The sequence below is a fragment of the Oncorhynchus masou genome, chromosome 9 (genome assembly GCF_036934945.1).
Source record: "Oncorhynchus masou masou isolate Uvic2021 chromosome 9, UVic_Omas_1.1, whole genome shotgun sequence".
NCBI classification, from domain to species: Eukaryota; Metazoa; Chordata; class Actinopteri; order Salmoniformes; family Salmonidae; genus Oncorhynchus; species Oncorhynchus masou.
The window spans coordinates 37,042,211-37,065,564 of NC_088220.1; the positions used below are offsets into that span (position 1 = coordinate 37,042,211).

Below are 23,354 nucleotides of genomic sequence, written 5' to 3' on the forward strand. Positions count from 1 at the left end.
GTCATGTATAATGTACAATAATTGGATTAAGAGTGGTCAATCTTGTCTGCAGAGCTAAAAACAAACCCAAAGGGTGTAAGCCTGTCCTATTAAATAAAACCATCAAGTTATTTCATTCAGTATTTTAATTTATTACACAATATAGTACAGTACTGATCAAATACAATTTAAAATGCAAGTCTGTGAATAAACACATCCGTTACATGGATACATTAATGACATATCTATAGGTGGATAAACAGATTTAACAGCCACATAGGCTATCCCAGAACCCCAAAAGATGCAAAACTGCTTCCTTGTTCTTTGTTTTCACATTTAGAAAGTAAATGTAAAATTAGTCATTTTCATTAGATATAAGAAACATATGCAGATGAAAAGCAAAGAATATACAAAGTGTGAGAGGTTGTGTGTGCCAACATAAAATAATCTACATACAATTTGATTAACTGGGACTTTGGGGCTGAGCGCAAATAACACTGATAGTTTTATACCCCAAGTTAAATTTATCTTACAAAGTGCCAATAAACTTGGTATGTAATGCTGCAAGCAAATTCCTTGGGCAATGCTGGACTGTTGTTGAGTTATGAACAAAGGACCAGCCAGACAACCTTTTAAGTCTGGTTTTAGTGTCATAGAAGAACAGTTCGGAGACCAGTATTGAGCAGTGCCAGCACATTTCTCCACTGATCTCAGACCCGTCTGTATAACCACAATGGAAACTAAAACTGAGGAGCCTATAGCCTTGTACAACAATCCCTAACTCCTACTTCTCTAGTGTTTCTCAATCTGAGGGGGGGGGGGGGGTGAATGGATTAAAAGACAACTGATTCTTGAAAAGAAAATTTTTCTTGCCAAACATAAAAAATAGCTGTTGACAAAAGTAGACATGAAGACTGCAAAATATCTATGTTTGTGACCAATGTGGGTGTGTAGTCAAATACTGTGTATGAGGCTTATCTCTGTTAAAACAAGGTTATGAATATTCAGGAGGACAGTAACACGGTTTTCTCAATTCCTTCATAACATGAGACCAATTTGAGGCTATATTTTTATCAAGAAACATCTAATACACTTAAAAGCTTTGAATGATAGAAGATATGAAAATGATATGCAGTAATTCAAAGTTGGGACCCCTATTGGCTTGAAGGAAAAGCATTACATGGCGTTTTAGCAAGTGTCTCGAGACTGAAATTTAATGGGAATCTGTTAAAATAGTATTTGCTTGCAGGAAATGTTTCCTTACTGCTATTCTGAAACGACAGAAGCAGTGCATTTCCGGGGTAACCATTGACCACTTACAGATGGTCAATTTAACTCCGCCCCGAATACAAAAGATACAACCGACTCACAGCTAGGACAAATAACTAATGAAACACTATTGTAATTCTTTGGGTAAAATAATATTTGAGGTCATTTGATGAATGACACATAGCGCCCCCCTGAGTGTCTGCTTTGAACTACAGGGAAGAGATACTGCCTTGTTTGATATGCAGGTCAAAAATTCAAGAAGGGCATTCAATGAAAACAATGCTGTTTGTTGTGATGCTCCAACTCTGCAGATTTTAGCCTCAAGAGGTCCCTCCCCAACATACCAACACTACAATTATCCCTGTGTATATGCCAACCTACCATTACAAAAACAGTCCAATCAGGTCCTGGCAGGCGAGTCACCAAATGAGCGAAGCGCCATGCATATCTGAAGGCTGCAGATTAATTGTTAGTTAGTGAAGGAGGGAGGACTCTCCCAAACCACACCAATGTGTATGGGAATGAAATGGGACTAATGAAGCAAGTACCGGCCAGAGAACAGAGTGGTAACGCAGGCATTCTCCCAACGTTCTCTCTAAGAAAAACCTACACAAAACAAAAACAAGCGGTTTCTAAAATCTAACATCTAGTTCAGTCTTTTTTTTTAAGGCTTTCTTTCTTTAGTTTGAGATGGCTGTGGATTTCACAGATACAAACGTATATATGTCTCATATGTCATACATGTCTCATATAGGTCTTCCAGTTGAAGGCTTTTACCCACAGCTTAGATTGTGGTCCGCAGTGTGCTTGGAGAAGCGACAGAAATACAGTTGAGTACTAACACGTTAAAACTCTGATATCCTGCACCAATGTTCCTCTGCACAACATCCCATCCTTGGATTAGCCACTACACTTCAAGGGCAAATTTCCCAGACAAATATTAAGCTTAGTCCTGGACTAGAAAGCATGTGACATGGAGAACCTCTACTGAAAGTGATTTTTAGTCTAGGAACAGGCTTAGGTTGAATCTGGTTCTGAATGTAGTAGGGTTGATGTAATAGGTTGTAAATGTTTAGAGTTATGTGGCTTTTATCCAAGGTAAGAACCGTTGGGCAGACTCTATGCTTACAGACTGAATACTGTTTCAATAGATATATTTCCTATACACACACAGTTCTGTAAAATGATGACAATCACAACAGAGATACAGGTCTAGAGCTCCCTGTGAAACGGGAGTGAGGCAAGGCCGGACGGTAACTCTAGTTGGACAGTGATCGGTTTCTCCTACGGGTGAGAAATTACAGTGAGTGTTGAGTTCTGGGTGGGTCCGCTCAGGTCGAGAGCTGGGCCAACTCATGGTCGCTTGACGAGCTCACCTGCCTCTCCACCCCCCTTTGCATCTTACAGGTTGCCATCCTTACCTGAATGTCTCCCTTCTTCTCAAAGTAGTCCACCAGGGGCGGCTCGGTGAGCATCGACGCCAGCACCTGCTCGAAGGTGATGGACCAATCGCCGTCCAGCGTGCTGCCTCGCCGCTGCTGGTCGCCGGCGCAGCCAATTAGGACTGTGTCATCGGCGATATCCTCGCACTGTAGCGAACCCGTGCTCACCATGGAGTAGGACGAGACCGACGTGTCATCCTTCACTTCTTCATCCGACGTCTGCTGGGGCGGCGTTTCCAGCTGGGCCTCCGCCAAAGCCTTGCAGACCAGGGACTGTCCTGAGCTGCTTTCCCCATTCGACTCTTCTTTTTCGGGCTGGGGCAGTTCAGCGGAAAGGGTGGGAGCCTGGGTGTAGGTGGTGTCGGTTGGTTTCTTGGCACCGTTGTTGGTGAACTTCTTGCCCACCTCTCCGATGCGCAGCAGCAGGCTGGCCACAGTGGCTATGGCGTGGTAGAGCTCCTGCTCCAGTGGGTCCTCGCTGAACATGTTGTACAGGGTTTTACACAGCTCTATGAACTGCTCCTGTAGGGGGGACACAGGGGATCAGTCACAGAAATGGCTTCTCCAAGTGTGCATGAGTGGTCAAGTTATGGTCATCTCTCAGTAATGTGTACCTGGTTCATCCTGGGAAGATCTTTAATGGTCTCAATCTTGGGCTCCTTCTCCTTGGCCCACATCCTCAGGTAATACTTATAGTCCTTCACCTCTGAAACAGACATCACAATATTACACTGGATACATGTAGCAATACAGCTTGAATCCTGCAGAGGAAGAATATCAATACTGCAGAAAGGTAATTAACATAGGCGGAGTGAGGCTCACCTTTCTTCTCCTCTGCATCTCCGCATCCCGACGCTTCCCCAGCCTCTTTCATCTCCTCTCCTGCAGACGAAGACAACCACCACCATCATCATGTCCACAAAGCCACTACTCAGACCATCCACACCAGTGTACACACTACACAGTGACAGGGGGTAAAGTGGGTTATCTAGACAGAGGTTGGAAGGTGAGTGTGTGTGTGTGTGGGGGGGGGGTTGATGTTTGTATTAGTTTGTGAGACATTCACTTCACGGAAGATGAGGGAAGTCAACTAGCCCACAGATACTAGGAGGGTAACAGGCAGGGATGGAAAGTCCACGATCTGAGATGCAGATACCACAGAAAGTCAGATAAGGGGAAAGATGTGATGTCTATCACACCAGAACATTCCAGAAGAGAGCCCCGAGTGGACTGTACCAAGTGGACAGGAAGAAGAAATGAGGGGGGACCCACTCTGTATAAATTTGTGTAATCTGCTGGTATGCTCTATCACATGGCGAGGTTATTAACAGATTAGAGAGTGTCCTCTATGAACTAAAACAAATAATTGTTTCACAAATTTGTAGATTGGAATATTAGATGGACTATTCTGCCTGACAGCGTGGCCAACATTTTGTTGATCAAACATGTCTTTGTGACACAGAGTCACAGAGAGACAAACCTGAGGTCACTTCCTGCACCAGGAAGTCCAGATCAGACAGGAAGGGAGATTCTGGAGCGTTGAGAAGAAAACAAAACGAGATAGGGAGAGCAAGAAATTACAGAAATGAGAGAAATAAAGAGCAATATAGAGAAAGAGATTAAGACAGAAAGTAAGTGAGGGAGGAAACAGATCCATGAGGATGATGATAACACACTGTCAGTTAAATCAAGTAGTAGGAATCCATTTTCCATGCACACACACACACACGCAATGGAGCAGGACTGTAGGAACCACTCATTGCCTTAAGTAGAACATCTAAAATGTCAAATATCACATTTACATTGTGAGCAAACTAAAGTATGAGAGATGGTTACCAAGTGTGTATATTCCCCCTATAGAAGTATAAGAGTGTATGCTCTACACATATGTCAACAGCAATGTGTGTGTACCCTGTGGACTGTCATCGTCAGTGAAGAACTGCGCAGCCTCTAGTGCCGACTCAGCCTCCTCTGGACACAATGCTGTAAGAGAAATAAGAAGCATGTTAGCACTAGCATGTATTTGTCATGACTGTCCATGTGAGGATCCATACAGGTCAGATCAGTATTGCAATAAATAACTTCAGCCTGACCCCCTCTCACCTGCAGACAGGGGGGGGGGGTGACAGTTCACACCCTGTTGTAAATCAAGGATTAGAACTTTAAGCTATCTCCCCCTCCAAATTCACCAAAGGAATGTGCCTTTGTTTCACAGACGTTTTCCCCGCCAAAACTGTAACACGTTCTAAAGTGAATACTGGAACAATATTTCTAACATAGAACGTGGGGAATGGTCAGAGGTGAGAAATAATAATGTAATTTCGGGTGTTATTTTGTGAGGTCATTAAAAATGTTATAAAGTAAATACTGTAACTTGAGAAGTATATACACTACATGTACGAAGTCGTCATCCTCTTATGTTGTGTATGAAATACGATGAGTGTTTTTGTTGAGAGGGATGTAAATGTTAGAAACTATAAGACGAAATTGTTTATATAAAAACTGTGCACAGCAAGTAGTCACCAGCCCTTGAGTGAGGTCAGAGAGCGTGCCAGCCTCACGAACCACCCCTTTTGAATGAACTGTGTAAAATGGTGGGTTAAGAATTAACATATCAGGCCAGAGAAGCATGTAGCTGCAGCTCACTTCTAAAGTGGTTCAAACTCTGAAATCTCAACACGAGGTAGAGGTGAGAAGCTCACCACCCAGACAATCATTGGAAGAATCAAGACAGCTAAACGTAAATACATTCATAATTTCTTACTCCAAACGGTGGCAGTTCGTGTGCAAAGTATATGGTTAATGTGAGAGTAGTTTCTAAATGTACCAAAGTATTATGTCCCTCTTTTGTAACAACCTGCCATATTGTGTTAGTCCGCAAGGGACCTGTTTCGTTAGCGAGTAAATAAATTAACCAATTTGTGTAGTACTGAATCATTAAGAAAGGCTGGGCTTTTTGCAGATGTTGGAGGCTACGACTGTTCAGAATGATATGATACGAGGTTATGATTAATAAGTTGACTGTTTCTGGATGTGACCTTTAAAGTTTAATTTGGGAAATGGTAAAAGAACCGCTCTCGTGGTGCCCCAAATTCCTATTGAGTTAATAGTTACATGATTAATTTAAAATCATAAAAAAACAATTATTTGATTAGATAAATAACAGTCAACAGATTAATGAAAGTAATCAGATTAATGAAATATTATAATACATACACATTGTCACTCATTACCACAAGCACACACATTTTCTCCAACTGCTCAATTGTTCTTAACTCTCACTTTTCTTAAAACTGCATTGTTAGTTAAATCCCTTCACCCCCATTCCCGCTCGGATCCCGTTAATGGGATTGATTTGACAACATCCAGTGAAATTGCAGTGCGCCAAATTCAAAAAACAGATATACTCATAATAAGAATTCATTAAACATACAAGTGTCATACATCAAAATACATCTTAACTTCTTGTTAATCCAGCAACAGTGTCAGAATTCAAAATGGCTTTATGGCGAAAGCAGACCATGCGATTATCTGAGGACAGCACCCCGCATACAAACACATGAAAATCAGATTTCAACCAGGCATGTGCTACACAAAAATCAGAAATAACAATATAATTCATGATTTACCTTTGAAGATCTTCTTCTGTTGGCACACCAAAATCTCCCATAAACATCAATTCCTTCATTTTATCCCCAAAATGTCCATTTATTTGGCACATTTGATTCAGAAATACACAAGTTCCAACTCGCCCAACATGACTACAAAGTATCTAATAACTTACCTGTAAACTTGGTCCAAACATTTCAAACAACGTTCCTAATCCAAACGTATGTATCCTAAAACGTAAATAATCAATAAAATTTAAGACGGGGAAATACTGTGCTCAATTGCTCAATACCGGACGAAAATAAAGTGAAGCGGGTTCCAGGTCGTGCGCTCCAAAAGACTCGAGTCCCTTTGTGTGACACATGGAAAGGAAAGGAATACTTCATCTCTCAAAGGAAAAACATCCACCAATTTCTAAAGACGAGCAGTTGACATCTAGTGGAAGCAATAGGAACTGCAAGCATATTTCTATTAAAAAGGGATTACCATAAAAACCTAATGGAAATCACTGAGCTCAAAAAATGTTTTCCCTGGATGGATTGTGCTCGGGTTTTTGCCTACCAAATCAGTTCGGTTGTACTCGCAGACATTATTAAAACAGTTTTAGAAACTTCAGAGTGTTTTCTATCCGAATCTAATAATAATATGCATATCCTAGCTTCTGGGCCTGGGTAGCACGCTTTTCATCCGGATGTTAAAACACTGCCCCCTAGCCCAAAGAGGTTTTAAGGGCTTGTAAGTAAACATTTCACAGTAAAGTCTACACCTGTTGTATTTAGCACATGTGAAAAATGTAATTTGATTTGAGAGACAATTCTTCTCTCATGTGCATACTGTCCCTTTAAAAACACACCACACAAAGCACAGGGTCACAAGTGTGTCTGCTGGCTGGCTGACTGCAGGCCCACATCTTCTGCATTTATTGATTCACTAGAACTGTTGTTTCTGAGTGAAAAGTCTGAAGCCAAGTCAGAATGTGAGTGTCAATATCCTGCAGTATGTCTGCATTACATTTATCATAGGTAGGTTAGACTGTTATTGAACCTGAAGAGTTGTTTTTCCCTGCTTACCTGGCGGCAGGTGAAGTTTGTACAGTAACTTCAGTTTCTCTGTCATGTCTCCATGGTACATCCCACCTAATGGGAGACATATGGTTGGTCAGTTACCCAATTGGTGGCAATCTTATAATCAACCAGTCAAATTAGGCACGGGGACTTATCCTTCTACAAACTAGCACATAATTGTTCTCAAAACCACAGCTGAAAACATCAATGTTGTAATGCATGTCAGTTCGGTTGCAGCAAGTTGCGATTCCTTAATTAAAATCTCCAAACTCACTCAGGCCCGTGACAAACTCTTTGAAGTTGATGAGGCCGTCCTTGTTGCTGTCCAACAGGCGGAAGTGGCGAGCAGCCAGTGTGACGGTGTGAGTGCCACACAGCCAGGTGCCCAGGGCCCCGAACAGCTGGCAGAACTGTTCCAGGTCGATGCGGTACTGCTCCAGGTAGGGCAGGCTGGGGTCATGGCGCTCTGCCGCCGTGCAGCTGGCCCCCCAGTAGCAGCTCATAATGTGCTTGGCCTGCCATGGGCAAGGGGAGTGGGATGCAGTTCAGAGGTGGTATTAGCTGATTGAAACATTGAATGGATTGTCCAATGATGCTTGATAGTTGAGGGACTTGAGCTAACAGCTTGATAGTGATGGCTTTTGTTGAGGGCTTTCAGGTTTACACTTGTTTGCAGCATGAGCCACAACTTGTTTTGTTCTCAGTCTATTGATAATGGCTCACTTGGTTGCGCAACACCGAACATGTGACAGCTGTGTGACCTGTTATCATCACCGCAACCATGACTAATACCCACCACACTAAGTTGCCATGCCTGTGTTTAGAACATTGCTAACAAAGAACTTACTGAATAAAATGTTGACCAGTGTTTGGTAATAGTGTAAAAAGCCACAGGGGCGGTAATAATTATGCCAATTTCTCACCTTGAAGAGAACATAGAGTTCTTCTAGCTCCTCGATGCTGAAGGCTGAGTCGGTCATGATGGCCCTCACCTGTGGACAGACACACAGCTTTACAACAAGACAGAGAAACATCTCTGGCTATAGCACATTGGACCAAGTAGGAACAGTAAGACAATAGATCATTACTAAGTGAAGGTTGGATTGGAGTATAATGTAGACTAATCTCAATGCTACGAAATTCAGTTGTCGATGTCAAACTACAACCATCAACGCAATGAGATCAAGAAACTAACGTCACTAAGCGTTTCAATCACAGTCACTTCTTTGACATATGAACTCACCACACTCCTCTTGGCAGTGTCTTCCAGCGATTGGATAACCTTTAACCTCTGCTTGAACCTCATCTGCTCGATGACATCAGCACGCAGACTTCCAAACTTCTGCTCAGGGGCACAGAGAAACAGAGGGAAAAGGAAGGTGTTATAGAAGTGTAGTATAATAGAATTGAAATAGAGTTCAATAGAGTCGGTTACAAATGTATCCCGAAGTCACTGATTTGTAGAATCTACATCAATCTCTCCTTGTTCAATGCGATTGAGTAAACAAGCGAGTTGTGTTTGAGAACTAAGAATGGATTTTTCTGTGAAAAAGTAATTTGGCTCTACTAGTCATGCTGGGAGGACTTGTCTTACGTCATAGGATGACTTGATGAGCTGGAACACGTCAATCTCAGGTGGTGGTTCATCACCACTGGTCAACAGGGCGTGGAGGTGGGGAATGGGAGGAGACACAGTCTGCTTGTTGACAACATTGTCCAGGTACCTGAGAGAGAGTGAGAGAACAACAACTTATTCTCAGTCCAGTGCAATATGGCTATAGCTTCATCAGTCCAGAATGGTAATGTCACCATTCATAAATAAAAATGTAAAACAATTAAGGTTTCTGTATAGTTACCCTTCCAATGAAACATTTTGGCTACATAATGTGTGGTGTCAATTCCAAGAAACACTTGAAATCCATCACTCACTGTCCCAGTATGGTCATGGCCTCTCCCTCGTCAGTGCAGACAGTCTCTCCCACCCCCCACTCACCGTCCGAGTATGGTCATGGCCTCTCCCTCGTCGGTGCAGCCCAGCAGCGTGTCCATGTTGGCGTGCAGCACGGCCAGTGCCACCTGGAAGATGACCTTGATGCCCTCGTAGAAGAAGCAGTCGACCAGGAGCACGGCGCTGTCGAAAGGCATGACGCTGAGAAACAGCGTGAGGAACCAGGAGAGGGAGATGGTGGAGATGACGCCCAGCTCCTGCATGTGCTCGTAGAGGAGGGGGAGGCACTCACGAGTCAGCTCCTCAAACACGCCTTGGTCAACGAGAGCACCTGGGGGAGAGGGAGAATTTTAAAAAAGACATCCATATCCAAACATACGCATCAAGGTTGGGTTCAATTCATTTTAGGAAGAGAGGTAAAATGAAATTCATGCAATGAAAAGTCCTTAATAGAAAATTGGAAAACTGAATCGACCACAGCCCACATCAACTACTGAGTTCTTATCACCCTTAGAAATAGAACGATTGCTGAAGGTTCTATGGTAATTAGCGCCTCTGTATTTCTATTGTCAGTCTTAGCTGTCACTCACCCACAACCCTGGTGTTGTAGTAGTCTGGCAGCATCCTCTCACACAGAGCCACCAACAGCCAGAAGGCCTCCTCCTCTGTACAGTACAGCAGCAGCACCGACGTCACAATGTTCATCGCCTGGAGGGGACAGGCATCGATCATTGTGTACTCTTCTGCTTGTGCAGCATCACAAATGTTATTTCCGGTCTTAGTGAATTTCTAGTTCCAAGTTCTTAGTCATATGTACGGGATACGCATGATATATATCTTCCAATGAAATGCTTACTTGCAGGTTCTTCCTCGACAAGTCAACGACAACAAGAAATAATACGAACTAAGTAAATGTCAGTAGAATAGAAAACATTTTAGCATAAGGACAATACAGGAAGGCACAATTTATAGTCCAATATTTACATGTGTATTGGGGAAGTGGGGATAAGTGTATACATTGAGCAGTATAACAAGAGTCTGGTAGCAGCAGTTGTGATGTGTGTGTGTGTGTGTGTGTGTGTGTGTGTGATGTGATGTGATGTGAGTGTGTGGGTGTGTGTGTGTGGCATGAATGTATATATGTGTCTGTGTGGTTGTGTGCTAAGGTGCGGAGAATCAGCGCAGGTGGTCAGTCCAGTTCGTGTTCAGGCAGTCTGCTTGTAGATAGAAGCTGTCGCTAAGTCTGTTCGCATCAGACATCATGCACTGAACCGGTCTGCCCGACGGTATGGACCATTGAGTGAGACGGGGGACACACTCAAGAATTAACAACAAGAAGACAAACTGAAGAGAAGGAAGAATCAGAAACAAAAACAGGCAGAAATAGCCTTACAGTAAAGAATAGACCACCAGACTTTTTTATCGGCGTTTGGCCGATAAAAAAGAAAAGCCAAAAAATAAAATCGTCCCTTCTCACCTATGAATTAAAACACCAGTTCATGCAAATACATTTGACTAGTCATGCTTATCCATCTATAGGTACATTTGTATAATTTAGTGGAAATACATTGGCACCTGTACAGTATATTCATTATGCATCTTATTTATCAAACATGTACAGCATACAAATACAAAACCTTTGAGCGGAAAATATGTCAGAGCGCGAGAGCTGCTGCTAAAACATCTCAAACAGCAAATGCATAGGATGGCTTTATCAGCACATCAAATACCACTTTGCAATGATCTGGAGGCAGTATGCTTTTTCAAAACATATACTTAAATTGTTTGGAACCTGAACATTTTAAATCGATACGAGGCATTACCAAGCTTCAAAGTAGCCTAGCCAAAATCTGACCATATCAGTGGAGCCAATTATTTTATATGAACTTTCTTTCATTGTCCTGTAGCCAAATGCACAATCCTAATCATATTAGCATAGTAGCCCATGCTAGTTGTTGCATATTATGTCTATCCGCTTTCAACATTTCTAAACGGATATTTTAATCTCTGTTACTTGAAACCACTACCACTAGTTTCCCTGCCATATAATTCAAGCACTATTTCCAGGGAATGCTTAGGACGCTAGGCCTTCGTTCCAATCTCATTATCAGCTTGAGGCTTTTCATGTTTGAGTCAACTCAAACAGTCAGTCTGATTCAGATGGCATTTCCAGGAAATTAATTCCACTATAGCATTACATTGAGTTCTTTCAACTACTTCAAAAGCATCCAACTCAACTGCCCACTCTCTGGAACCAAATTCTGCATTCCAGAGAAGTTTCTAAATATAACAGGTTTAAGTAGCAAACTCTAAAACAATCTAAGTGTAAGAAATCTCATAACATCTCACAGCCAGTGACCATGTTAATGTTAACAAAAAGGAACCTAACAAGTTTCCAACATCACCAGGCAACAGTGGTGGGCCCTCAGGGCCAGCAAGGCCTTCTCTGCTGGCCTAAACATCATCAGAATATATATATATATTTTTTTTTTAAATATATTTTCCCACAAATATGTATTAAATTATTCCCCAGAGTAAGAGGTATACTCTTAATTTCATAGCTTTCCTCTTGATTGCACTGCTTCCAGCCCCAGGTTGAGATTTGGAGGGCTGGTCTTTATGTTAGATCTTTTATCCAATAATATTCAGCCATCATGTGTTGCCAGGGGTCTAAAATTTGCCCTCAGGCCTTCAGAATCAACAGTGCGGGCGCTTGTAGCTTAAAGTGAATGGAAATTAAAATTTAGAGTCAACCAATCAGCTTTAGAGTTGGCTATTGTACACCTGCTGGCTGGCTCCAGTGTTACACAGGAGCCAGCTAGCAGGCGTAGTGTGTGCACGTCTTTTGATTGGATTACCAATATTGAGAGGCAGGTCCTATGGGCAGGTCTATGCAGAACCTCAGAACTAGGAAACTGAATTTGATAAACAAATTAATTTGCGTACTACTAAGCTGTTTTTTCAACCCACAATGGCGGAAGGAGGAGAAGATATTGATTTGGTCGAGGATATAATTATTTGGTGTTTGGAACCACACTGGCTATGCAAACTTGAGTTGTCACCAAAGTACGGCTGAGCACTTACAAGCAATGGTGCTTTTGAAAACTTTTGGGGACACCCGGGTGGATCTACAGCTCAACGAACAAGCGCGCAGGGCAACGGAGCTGCACAATGAAAAGGTGAAGAAAAATAGGGAAATATTGAAAAGACTCATTGATTGTGTCATGTTTTTGGGTAAACAGGAACTTTCATTTAGGGGACATGATGAAAACGCTGACTTTTTTTTTTACTTAAAGCTCAAAGTTTGTGGACCAGAAATGGATAGAAGAAGAATATTAATATAACTCTGTTGAACTCGACTGTGTTCTTGCCTATTAGTTGAACTGTACTGTATTGTACTCTTCCCCTGCAATTCTCAGAATAAAAATGTCAATTTCAAGGTGACGCAAAGCCTGGTTATACTGCGTTTCAGTCTAAATGTATAGTGTCTAGAGCCATGGCATCATAATGATGGTAATAAGAGGTGGGTTAATTCGGGGGGGGACTGTGTAGGACCTCACTGAAGGCCCAGGCCCCAGGCACGCCACTGCCAGGCAAGCTCTATCCTGGAACCCACAAGGAAAACGGAAGAGAGGGCACCCAAGAAACACCTGGCAGCGGGAGCTTGAAGCAGACACCAAAAGATCTGGCATAAGATGGAACAAGACTGAGTGTGATGGAGAGTCATTGATGGCCTATGATGCTCCCTGGAGAGCGACGAGCCTAAGTAAAGTAAAGTTTTTGTTTCTTAAGTTGTCATACCTGGCAGTATCCTATGCCAGGGTTGCGGCAGGCGTAGGCGGTGAGGACCCTGCGGAGGGCAGCGATGCCCATCTCATTCTGGAAGGCGTGGTGCTCGGGCATGGAGCGGTGCAGGTCCCTCTCGATCTCCTCCGTGGCCAGGGTACAGCGGCCCATGGCCTGCTCCACCAGCTCAGCATAGTAGCCAGGGTGGGTGGCCATCTCATTCTTAGCTCCTGGAGAGGAGATGGATGGTAGTAAAAGGGTTAATTCAATGGATTATGAGGCAGATTCAGTCCATATGGATTTGTCAGTCGGCAAAGGATCTAACGTTTAGATCCTTTTGATTCTATCCGTTGTATGACTGGTTGTTTGTTTGTTGTAACAACAAAAACATGAGCCAAATTTACATATTTGCTAGAAAACACAAAGTCGACAGATTCCTGAAAACAGACTAGTCATTCCAGATATCATTGCAGGACACAATCCTGGTCATTGAGTGCTATCATTTTACATAGAGGAAACAGCCAAAGTACAAAAACACATCCACATAGCAACACAATCCAGCTGTTCCGTTTCTAGGTTCTCTCATTATTGTGTAACCCTTGCTGAGCTAGGCCGCATGACTCAGGAATCTAGTTGGTCAGCTGATACCAGATGAGTCAGAAAGGAATGATGGAGGGGAGGGGTCAGCTTGGTGACGTTGCAATAACAACACTTCCCTAGTCAATATGGCAGAGACAATGAAACACATTACCTTCAAGTCACAAGATAAGTGAGTGCTTTCCTTGAAACCAACAGATTGCTGATATGGATGTGCACAACACACACACACAAATTAGTGGATCTGGCTATTTCAGCCACACCCATTGCTGACAGGTGTGTAAAATGGAGCACACAGCCATGTGATCTCCATAGACAAACATTGGCAGTAAAATGGCCTTACTGAGGAGCTCAGTGAGTCAATGTGGGTCAACGTGGCACCGTCATAGGATGTCACCTTTCCAAGTCAATTGGTCAAATTTCTGCCCTGCTAGAGCTGCCCCGGTCAACTGTACGTGCTGCTATTGTGAAGTGAAAACGTCTATGAGCAACAATGATTCAGCCGTGAAGTGGTAGGCCACACAAGCTCAAAGAACGGGACCGCAGAGTCCGGAAGCTAGTAGCATGTAAAAATGGCAACATTCACTACCGAGTTCCAAACTGACTCAGCCGCACACAAGCCGAAGATCACCATGTGCAATGTTAAGCGTCGGCCGGAGTGGTGTAAAGTAGGGTTGTGCGATATTACGATATAATCGGATACCAACTATGTTTAAGACATCGATGGCAATAACATTGTGATGTGTAATATAAATTATTATCACACACACACAAAAGCTATTTGACCAAGGAGAGTAATGGGAGTGCTGCATCAGATGACCTGGCCTCCACAATCACCCAACCGCAACCCAATGGGGATGGTTTGGGATGAGTTGGACCACAGAGAAAAGCAGCCAGCAAGTGCTCAGCACATGTGGGAACTCCTTCTTCAAAGAAACTCAAATATAAAATATATTTTGATTTGTTGAAAACTTTGTTACTACACGAGTCCATGTGTTATTTCATAGTTTTGATGTCTTCACTATTATTCTACATTGTAGAAAATAGTAAAGATAAAGAAAAACCCTGGAATGAGTAGGTGTGTCCAAACTTTTGACTGGTACTGTCGTTCTGCCCCTGAACAGGCAGTTAACCCACTGTTCCTAGGCCGTCACTGAAAATAAGAATTTGTTCTTAACTGACTTGCCTAGTTAAATAAAGGTAAAAAAAAAAAAGTCTGGCAGCGCACAACAATGTAGCTCACAGCTGAGCGACACGCCAAATGACCTACCTATTCCCATTTGCCATAGCCTTTTTCATAAATATGTAGGTAGACTTAGCCTACTATTAACATAAGAGTTGCAAGAGCTGGTTATGGTTCTCCTGGCATCTGCCAAACCCAGATTCGTCTGCCGAACTGCCAGATGGTGAAGCCTGATTCAGCACTCCACAGAACACGATTCCACTGCTCCAGATTCCAATGGGCGGCGAGCATTACACCACTACAGCCAACGCTTGTCATTGCGCATGGTGATCTTAGGCTTGTGTGCAGCTGCTCGGCCATTGAAACCAATTTCATGAAGCTCCCGAAAAACAGTTATTGTGCTGACATTGCTTGTTGCAATCAAAGACAGGCGATTTTTACACACTATGAACTGACTAGTTCAAAAGGTGGCATCCTATGATAGTGACACATTGAATGTCACTGAACTCTTCAGTAAGGCCATTCTACTGCCAATGTTGGTCTATGGAGACTGCAGGGCTGTGTGCTTGATTTTATACACCTGTCAGCAACGGGTGTGGCTGAAATAGCCAAATCCTTTTTATTTGAAGGGGTGTCCACATGCTTTTGTGTATATATAGTCTATATTCAACCTTCAAACTTTGCCATTCAAAATCACCATGTTTTAAGAAACCTTATAGGCTATTATTGAATGCATTTGTTTCTATTTGGTAAATTATCTACCTCACCTTTACAATCTACAATTCTGTTGAATTCATGGTACAGGCCCATTGGCTTTCTGCTAGCTCCACCTAAACCAAAATTTAACCCTCAAAGCTAGCCTGTAGGTGATGAGTGGCGTCTTTGAGAACTGGTACAAGAACAGAAACCATACGGAGGGAGAATTCCTCTGCAATGACACCTACTTGTGGTTGGTGGTTTGAAACCCCACAGACTTGCTGCCAAAAACAGCACTAAGATATAGTGCATCTGTGCTAGAGTAGGAGTGGCCTAGTGGTTGGAGCCATCAGCCACAGACTACACAGCCAAAGCAGAAGTTTAGAAATGTAGCCTGACTTCCTTCAGAAAAACTGAGTGCAATGACTGCATGTTGGGATGCTCCAGTTAAGGCATTTGGTAAATGAAGTACGGTATCTATGTGGGCTAAAATTCTAGAAATTGAATTGTAGAAAACAAAATGTCTACCTGAGAAGAGCAGCCACAGCTCCCCTCGGAGGCTCTCAGGGATCCCATTGAGCACCAGCTCTCTGGTCTTGGAGGTACGGTACATACACACCCCCCTGCCAAACTCAAAGAAGTGGATGTTCCACGACTCCTCTTTCATTTTCTCCTTGGTCTGAGGAGGAGAATAGAAAGAGAGAGAAGGGAGGGGTGTCAGTATGTCAGTATGACCCCCAAAAATAAGACATCAAGCTAAAGGTATGTTATAACAATATAATGACATTGGTGATCAATGACTAGAATGCTGTGGGGACATTGGCGACATGAGCACTGTTTCCAAATGAGCCAGGCCCGACTTGCAATCCGTGAGTTTGGGAGCTAGATAGATAGATGAACAGATGGTGGCCTTCAAGTGTCAAATTTCAAGCTTGCCTATGCACACACTTGGTAAAAGATAGTATTTCCTTTCGTGTAATGTTAACCATGATAGGACAAGAACCGTAGACACGGCATACATTAAACTACATTCTAAAGCATCAAACTCGGTCTACATCTCAAGGTAGGGACAATAACAGACTGTTCAGAAAGGATCACTTCAGCTTAAAAAAAAAACAGAGAGAGCACACTGAAGTAATAAAAACCATATAAAAAAAATGGGTAGGATATTCTAAGAGCATAAGACAGTCGAAGCCGTTGACGTGGGTCTGGGTGGGGTTGGACTCACAGCTTTGGGCCCGTGATCCTCTGGGTCGTTCTTCTGGTAGATGCGGAGCAGGCCCTGTGTGGCTGTTGGCAGGCTGGGGCTGTAGTGGCGCCCCTGGGACGGTTCCCCTCCTGCGCCCGTGGGTGTGGGGAGGCTGGAGGAAAGTGGGGTGGTATTGGGGCTTGGAGAAACCTGGAGGAGATTGTGGATTTAAAGGGCCGTTATCAGCTAAAACACACCAGCTGGATATCCTGTCATGCTAAAAAGAAGTAAGGAGAGAGAGAATACAAAGAATACACATTTTTATATACAGTATGTAATAAACAAATGCATTCAAAAGAAGTAATTCTAGCAAAAGCATGACCGTGAATGAGTGGTCATATCATATTAATGTAATCTAGAACGTAGCAGAAAACATCAAAAAGCCATATTATGGATCACAATCTCATAGGGTTGCAGAATTACAGTAACTTTCCCCAAATTCCCAGTTGGAATATTCACAGAATCAGGAGTGAATAAGCAGGAAATCCCCCTAACAGGATTTCTTGAAAACCTGAGAATTTTGCAACCCTACTCTTTCACGACAGAGTGTTACAGACAGATCAAAGGGCCCACCCAAACAGCACACATCCCCTCTGATTGACTCACTGAATAACCACTGAGGGCCAGCGGGTGGCCGTCGCTCCACAGCTTGTCAGGTGTGCGCTGCAGGAAGTCAGAGATGCGCTGGACCAGGAAGTCGCGGTCTTTGAGGTTGGCGAAGAGGAAGGTCATCTTGTTCTTGGTGCTGATGGACACGGGGCAGGGCAAGACGCTGCTGCTGTCTGCCTTCTCCACAATGGACACCTAGAGAGAGGGAGTGAAGACAAAGAGGGGAAGAGGGAGAAAGGGGAGGCGAGAGAGAGAGGGGGGAAAAGTGCTTTGTTTATTTACTCCAATGTACAACTAAGAACATTAGGCACATCCCATGAGGACATGTTATGTCACCCATGAAAAAAGATGGACAGAGTGAGAAAGTGAGAGTGAAAAAGATTGCCAGAGAGAGAAAGGAAATGAGAGAAAGAGGGAGGCAGGACATAGGGAAAGAGAGACAGAGGCAAGATGCCCAAAAATGAAAGAAAGGGGCGTGCTTGCGTTGTGTGTGTGTAGGTACCTCTCTGAGGGGGATGATGAGCTGACAGAGGTCCTCCTCACGGCTGCAGAAGCAGATGTAGTTGTTGGAGACAAACAGCTGGCCCACAATGTGCATCTTGGCGAAGGGCGTCCACAGCGTGCAGTCTGTGTGTCCATCTAGGCGCTCGTCCGGGGTCAGGCGGAACAGCGCCCGGTAGCGTTCGTTCTTGGCCCGTGCGTCCAGGTCCCTGAAGTTGACATCCAATAGTGAGAGGAGGAGTAAATTAGCAAAAGGTAGTAAATAAATACACACGAAAAAAAATAAAAAATGGTGATTTATTATTTAAATTGAGGACTGTCATTAACAAAATCTGGTGTGTTAGGAGGAATAATACACACCGTTCTGCCTTTCAGGACCTGAATTGCCTACCCCTGTGCTCGGCGGTTGAACAAGCAAGTTCTTAGAAGAACCCTCAATTTCATTGAAAACAGATGTTCGGAAAACTTCCCGTCAGAAAAAGAAGGAAATTCCCAACTCATCTCGCTTGAACCTTAAAACCTCATACCTCTTGAGTGCCGAGACGTTCTTGAGCGTCTTGCATGCCTTGGGCAGCGTGCGGTCGGCGGAGAAGCCCTCGTTGTCCAGCAGCTGGCGCATGGCAATGGTGGCCAGCTGCTCCATGAGCTTGAAGGTGTCGTTTATGTTGAGGAACATGGAGAAGTAGTGTTCCGTGTGCCGTGTGCTCACCCGCACACTCTCCGGAAACACCAGCGTGGCGTTCTTCTCAAGACGTGTCACTTCCGTCCACTGCACCACCAGGGTCACTATAAGGGGAGACGGGAGGAGAGAGATAGAGAAAATGGATAAGAGGGAGAGAAAGAGAGCAAAGGAAGGAGGCAGTGAGCAAGCAGAGATTGGTGTACAGTAGAGGGGCAGAAACAACAGAAAGGGAAAGAAGAAAGGTAGATTTCATAGAATTCCATTTGTTGGGGGTTACTGCTGCAACATTCAAGTGGGGTTACCTCTATACCCGTACAAACTCAATACTCCATGTCCTTTCACACACTCTCTCTTAGCCCCATTATCTTCTTCTGTAACCAGTCTCATAAGATTCCTACCCATTTCATTCATTCTTAAGACACACATGCATGCTCACACACATCCTATGCAAGCATGTCGGGTGAGCGAGTACACACACACACACTCACCTTCTTTCCCCAGGAGGAAGGAGTAGAAGCAGAGGTGGTTGACGCTGAGGTAGACCCAGCCCTGGCGGGGCACACGGCCCTTCCAGTAGCTACAGGAGTAGTAGTTGACTAACTTCTCCTCGCCGGGCATGCCAAACAGCTTCCTCATCTTCTGCTCGGCCTCGCGGAACTTGCCAGAGTCCTCGTCATCCTGGGCCGCTTTGCTCTTGTTCTCCTCGGCGATGATGCCCTAGATAAAAAGATTGGAGGAAGAGGGAGTTCAGACTCTGTGCTGACGTGCATGCCACTTAGAATGGGCATGAATGGCATTTTCCGGATTGCGTGGATTTCGGTCAATGTGACCATGACGCATAGATCTGCTCTTAAAAGAGGAACTGAGTCAGCAGCTTACATAACACAGGAGAAACAATTAAGACATTGGCTAACCCAAGGTTTGACCATAGAATTTGAATGTGTTCTAATTCCAGGAGGTTGAACTATGCTTTGTGGCAGCAGTGCCTACCGAGACCTTCCCCTTGACGAAGGTGGTGATGTCTTCGTCGTTGTCGAAGATGGAGAGCGTCTGGAGCAGGTTGGTCTCCAGCCACTCCCAATGGCCCGTGATCTCCTTCCGGGAGGAGCCTGGGAAAACACAGTATTTCAGCACAACAAGAAGAGGTCTCTTTAGACGCGATCATAATGGATAGAATTTATATAGTCCCGATGCTTTTATACAGTTGTATTTAAAAAAGCTAGCTTCAAAACAGTTTGCCTATCCCAGAATATTCAGGTGTCATGGCATGGTTTTGCACCCACCACAAGCGATGCTCCAGAAGATCTGGGAGTCCCCTGTCTGGTGCAGGATCCTATAGGGAGCCACTCTGGCACTGGAGTCCAGGACCACATCCATGGTGCCCACCAACAATCCTGAAGTAAAACAGCACAGCATTTTAGGCATGAATCCCAATAGGGGACTACAGGTCAACCATGCAAAATATGAAGTAGCTGGCTGGAGGAATCCTAACTGTGCATGTGTGACTTTTAACCTACTTACTGGGTAAACAAATGTTATTTGGTTAAGATCTGAATTGACATCTATTTTTTAGGGGGAGTGTGGAAGTCCAACACCTGTTGAAGCACAATGTCTGATAATACAGACATGCATTGAAACTCACATGTGCACGCACATACACATACCTCAATCATACCTACATTATGTACTATTTCATAGCCTACATTTTACCGTCGTATGTGACGGGTTAATGTGTACTGTAGGTTAGTCTTAGACCTTGCGTATGTTCCTAGAACTCGTCAGCAACACAGCTGCAGTGGTGCTGTTGCTTTTAGACAAGGACTTGGGGGAGATATCTAAGTCAAAGGGAAACATCATAAACCCTTGTGAATGAAAGGCCACTTGTGTGGAGTCACCTAAAATGAGACTTGATCTAATTCAGTACAAATCTAACTAAATTATGAGTGTCGGACTAGATCGCTTCCTAGCCTAAAAAAAGAGTTCTTTAATATGAAATCGTTTTTCATTACATGCCATTGTTATTCTCTTTATTACTAGAATTACAGGAGATAGCTAAAGTTACCTATATCTGGTGTTTTATGATAGCACCAAATTCAAAGTGGGAGGCTAATCCAACTTCAATGTTTTGGTCATATGGCAGTGCTAGCTTGCACAGTCTCGGGTTGGCTAAACTAGTATATGGTCCCTTGAAGACTACTGGGAACTCGGAAAAAACGAGGTCAAATCATGACGTCTGTGATCTCCAGGTCGGAAAATTGATGCTCAAGAAAGAGGCCCGAGTTCCCGACCTGGAATTCCGAGTTGGATGACCTTTCAAAACTACCAGTTGTCTTGAACGTAGCAATAGTCTACTAGCTGTGTAACGTTATTGTTTAGTGATCTATTTGAGAAAATGTACATAATTCAAACGCATTCAAAACAACTGGGAACTGGAAATTCGCAAATCTCAAAATTCACACTTCAGTGCGTTACAGATAACTGGGAACTAGGGCAAAAACGAGTTTCGACTGGGATTTTTTTAACGGGCTTCCAACTCGGAAACTCGGGCATCTTTTTAGAGATCCGAAATTAAGATCACTGACGTCATGATTTGACCTCGTTTTTTACAGAGTTCCCAGATGTCATGAAAGCACCATTTTAGCAAGCATTATAGCTATCAATTCTATTAGCTAGTAGTAGCAAAGAGCGAGCATGGTAAGTGAAGAAAAAACAAAGCTAACGTTAAATAGCTAACAGTAGTTAGCGCCACTTTTCCCCACGTCAACACAACAGCTAGCCTGTGTGCTAGCTATCTTGCTAACACCCAAGCCTGCTAACAAAAGCCCTCGTTATTAATGCAAGACATTAGCCAACACAAATTATATTTTTCAGAAAACAGTTATACCAAATTATTGAATTTCATAGTTACCAGTGATGCCCCCTCCTTTGCCATGGCCCTTTCTCCGCTGGAGAATGAAAAAGGGGTTCGCCCTTTCGCTCACCCACAGAGCGTTGGCCAGCAACACCTCCTCCGGAGTTATCCACATTTTGAATTACCTTTTTCCAAATTACGCACTTATACTTGGATATTATGCTGCACCGCGTACGTTAAGACACTTTACACAGGCCTGTTTTGCAGACGTGTTGCCTGCTGTTTTGAGTTCATGACCGCGGGCAGTCCGTCTGTGCAGCTGTCTGCTCTGTTGTGTTTCTGAAACCGGTCGCCCCCTACTTGCAGGAAACACGCCCACTGTACGCTGCGTCGCTTCTTGACGTGGTCACTGTCACTGCAATATTTTTTTAATCATAATGCACATACTGGTAGGACTACATAAATGCCGCGTTCATAATTACTGGGAAGTTAGTGATCTTCAGGTCGGAAAGTCGGATCTCTAGAAACAGGCCCGAGTTCCCTTGTTGGAATTCCAAGTTAGATAACCATTCAAATCGATTTTTCCCAGTCGGAGGTCGTTATTTTCAGAGTTCCCAGTTTATTTGAACGATTGAAAGTTGGATATTTCCGAGTTGTCAGTTTCCAGTTGTTCTGAATGCGACAAGAGTACATTAGTATGAATAATACATAGCGGTCAAACAGGGAATTGGTTCCAATCGTTTTTCCACTTTTCATTTTTCCCACAGGGGATTTCAGAAACACTTCAAATAAGGGCTGTGATTTGAAGGCATACCCTGGAGTGACATTTGATTACTGCAAATTGCCCTAGGACAAGGTTACATTTATCAATATATTCGCTTGAAGTTACCCCCCCAAAATGAAATGCTAATTAGCTGATTATGTGGCTATCATAAAGAACTACAAATGAGGAACTGGAGGAGACTGCCAAATTGAGGCAAAGGTAGGATTTTCTGGATTAACTATCTAATGTCAGCTAAATGCAGTAATGAACAAATTGGCTACATTTGTTTAAATTGACAATTCTGTGATCTGTCTTGTGCATGTTTTAAATGGACACAATACCCGTAATGAAGGTGTCAGCTAGAAGATAACGTGCAGAAGCATGCAGGAATTTGCAGTTTGTAACAGTTTTGCTTCAGTCCCTCTCCTCGCCCCTACCCGGGCTAGAATCAGGGACCCTCTGCACACATCGACAATAGTCACCATTGAGGCATCGTTACCTATCGCTCCACAAAAGCCACGGCCCTTGCAAAGCTTGGGAAACAACTACTTCAAGGTCTCAGATCGGGTGATGTCAACGAATGAAACGCTATTAGCGCACACCCCGCTAACTGGCTAGCCATTTCATACCGGTTACACTCACCCCCCTTTTGATCTCCTCCTTTTCGCGGCAAACGGTGATCTGGGTCAACAGCATCAATGTAACAGTTTTGTTGGTACATACACACAACAAGTAGGTCACAAGGGGGAGAGGCGTTGTGCCGTGAGGTGTTGCATAATTTGTTTTTTGAAACCAGGCTTGAGGTTAACTGACGCTATATATGATGGGAGTGCGATGCACTCATGGCTCTGTATAATACTGTACGTTTCCAGGGGACTGTGAAAATACCCCTGGTGGCATGTCTGGTGGGGTAAGTGTGTGTGTAAATTGACTATGCAAACAACTTTTTGTTAAGGGCTTCAGTGACATCCGTAGCTGTAGTTGCTGGTGTGTAAATGGTTGAATCATCAGCATACATGCTTTATTTAATGCTAGTGTCAGGTCATTGGTAAAAAAAAAAAAAAGAGTAGAGGGCTTACAGAGCTGCCCTGCGGTACATCACACTTTACATGTTTGACATTACAGG

The 23,354-nt window shown here is 43.5% G+C and overlaps 1 protein-coding gene across 2 annotated transcripts; it reads right to left on the reverse strand.

The window, feature by feature from the left end:
• Window positions 1–64: 64 nt before the first annotated feature.
• On the reverse strand, window positions 65–21,808 carry LOC135545968 (TBC1 domain family member 9B-like). Of its 2 annotated transcripts, XM_064973980.1 has the most exons (22): window positions 21,523–21,808; window positions 19,898–20,008; window positions 19,605–19,723; window positions 19,103–19,331; window positions 18,460–18,718; window positions 17,934–18,141; window positions 17,429–17,626; window positions 16,802–16,972; window positions 16,102–16,252; window positions 13,113–13,327; window positions 9,902–10,019; window positions 9,357–9,642; window positions 8,958–9,087; window positions 8,607–8,705; window positions 8,287–8,355; window positions 7,638–7,878; window positions 7,370–7,435; window positions 4,602–4,673; window positions 4,171–4,221; window positions 3,513–3,572; window positions 3,305–3,396; window positions 65–3,212 (listed from the first exon to the last, which is right to left on the reverse strand). In XM_064973980.1, exons 1-22 carry the CDS (start codon window positions 21,638–21,640, stop codon window positions 2,580–2,582), a joined length of 3,696 nt encoding a protein of 1,231 aa, XP_064830052.1. In that variant the 5' UTR covers window positions 21,641–21,808; the 3' UTR covers window positions 65–2,579. The 2 variants fall into 2 exon arrangements, with proteins under 2 accessions (XP_064830052.1, XP_064830053.1); XM_064973981.1 differs by lacking the exon at window positions 4,171–4,221.
• Window positions 21,809–23,354: the final 1,546 nt, after the last annotated feature.

What these genes read in the sequence shown, in the direction of transcription:
- LOC135545968 (XM_064973980.1), bottom strand. Translation starts at nt 21,640, where the DNA reads ATGTGGATAACTCCGGAGGAGGTGTTGCTGGCCAACGCTCTGTGGGTG. An exon ending in CTTCCTCCTGGGGAAAGAAG is followed by an intron (nt 18,719 to 19,102) that starts GTGAGTGTGTGT and finishes CTCCCCTTATAG; the next exon opens with TGACCCTGGTGGTGCAGTGG. An exon ending in AACGTCTCGGCACTCAAGAG is followed by an intron (nt 18,142 to 18,459) that starts GTATGAGGTTTT and finishes TGTCAACTTCAG; the next exon opens with GGACCTGGACGCACGGGCCA.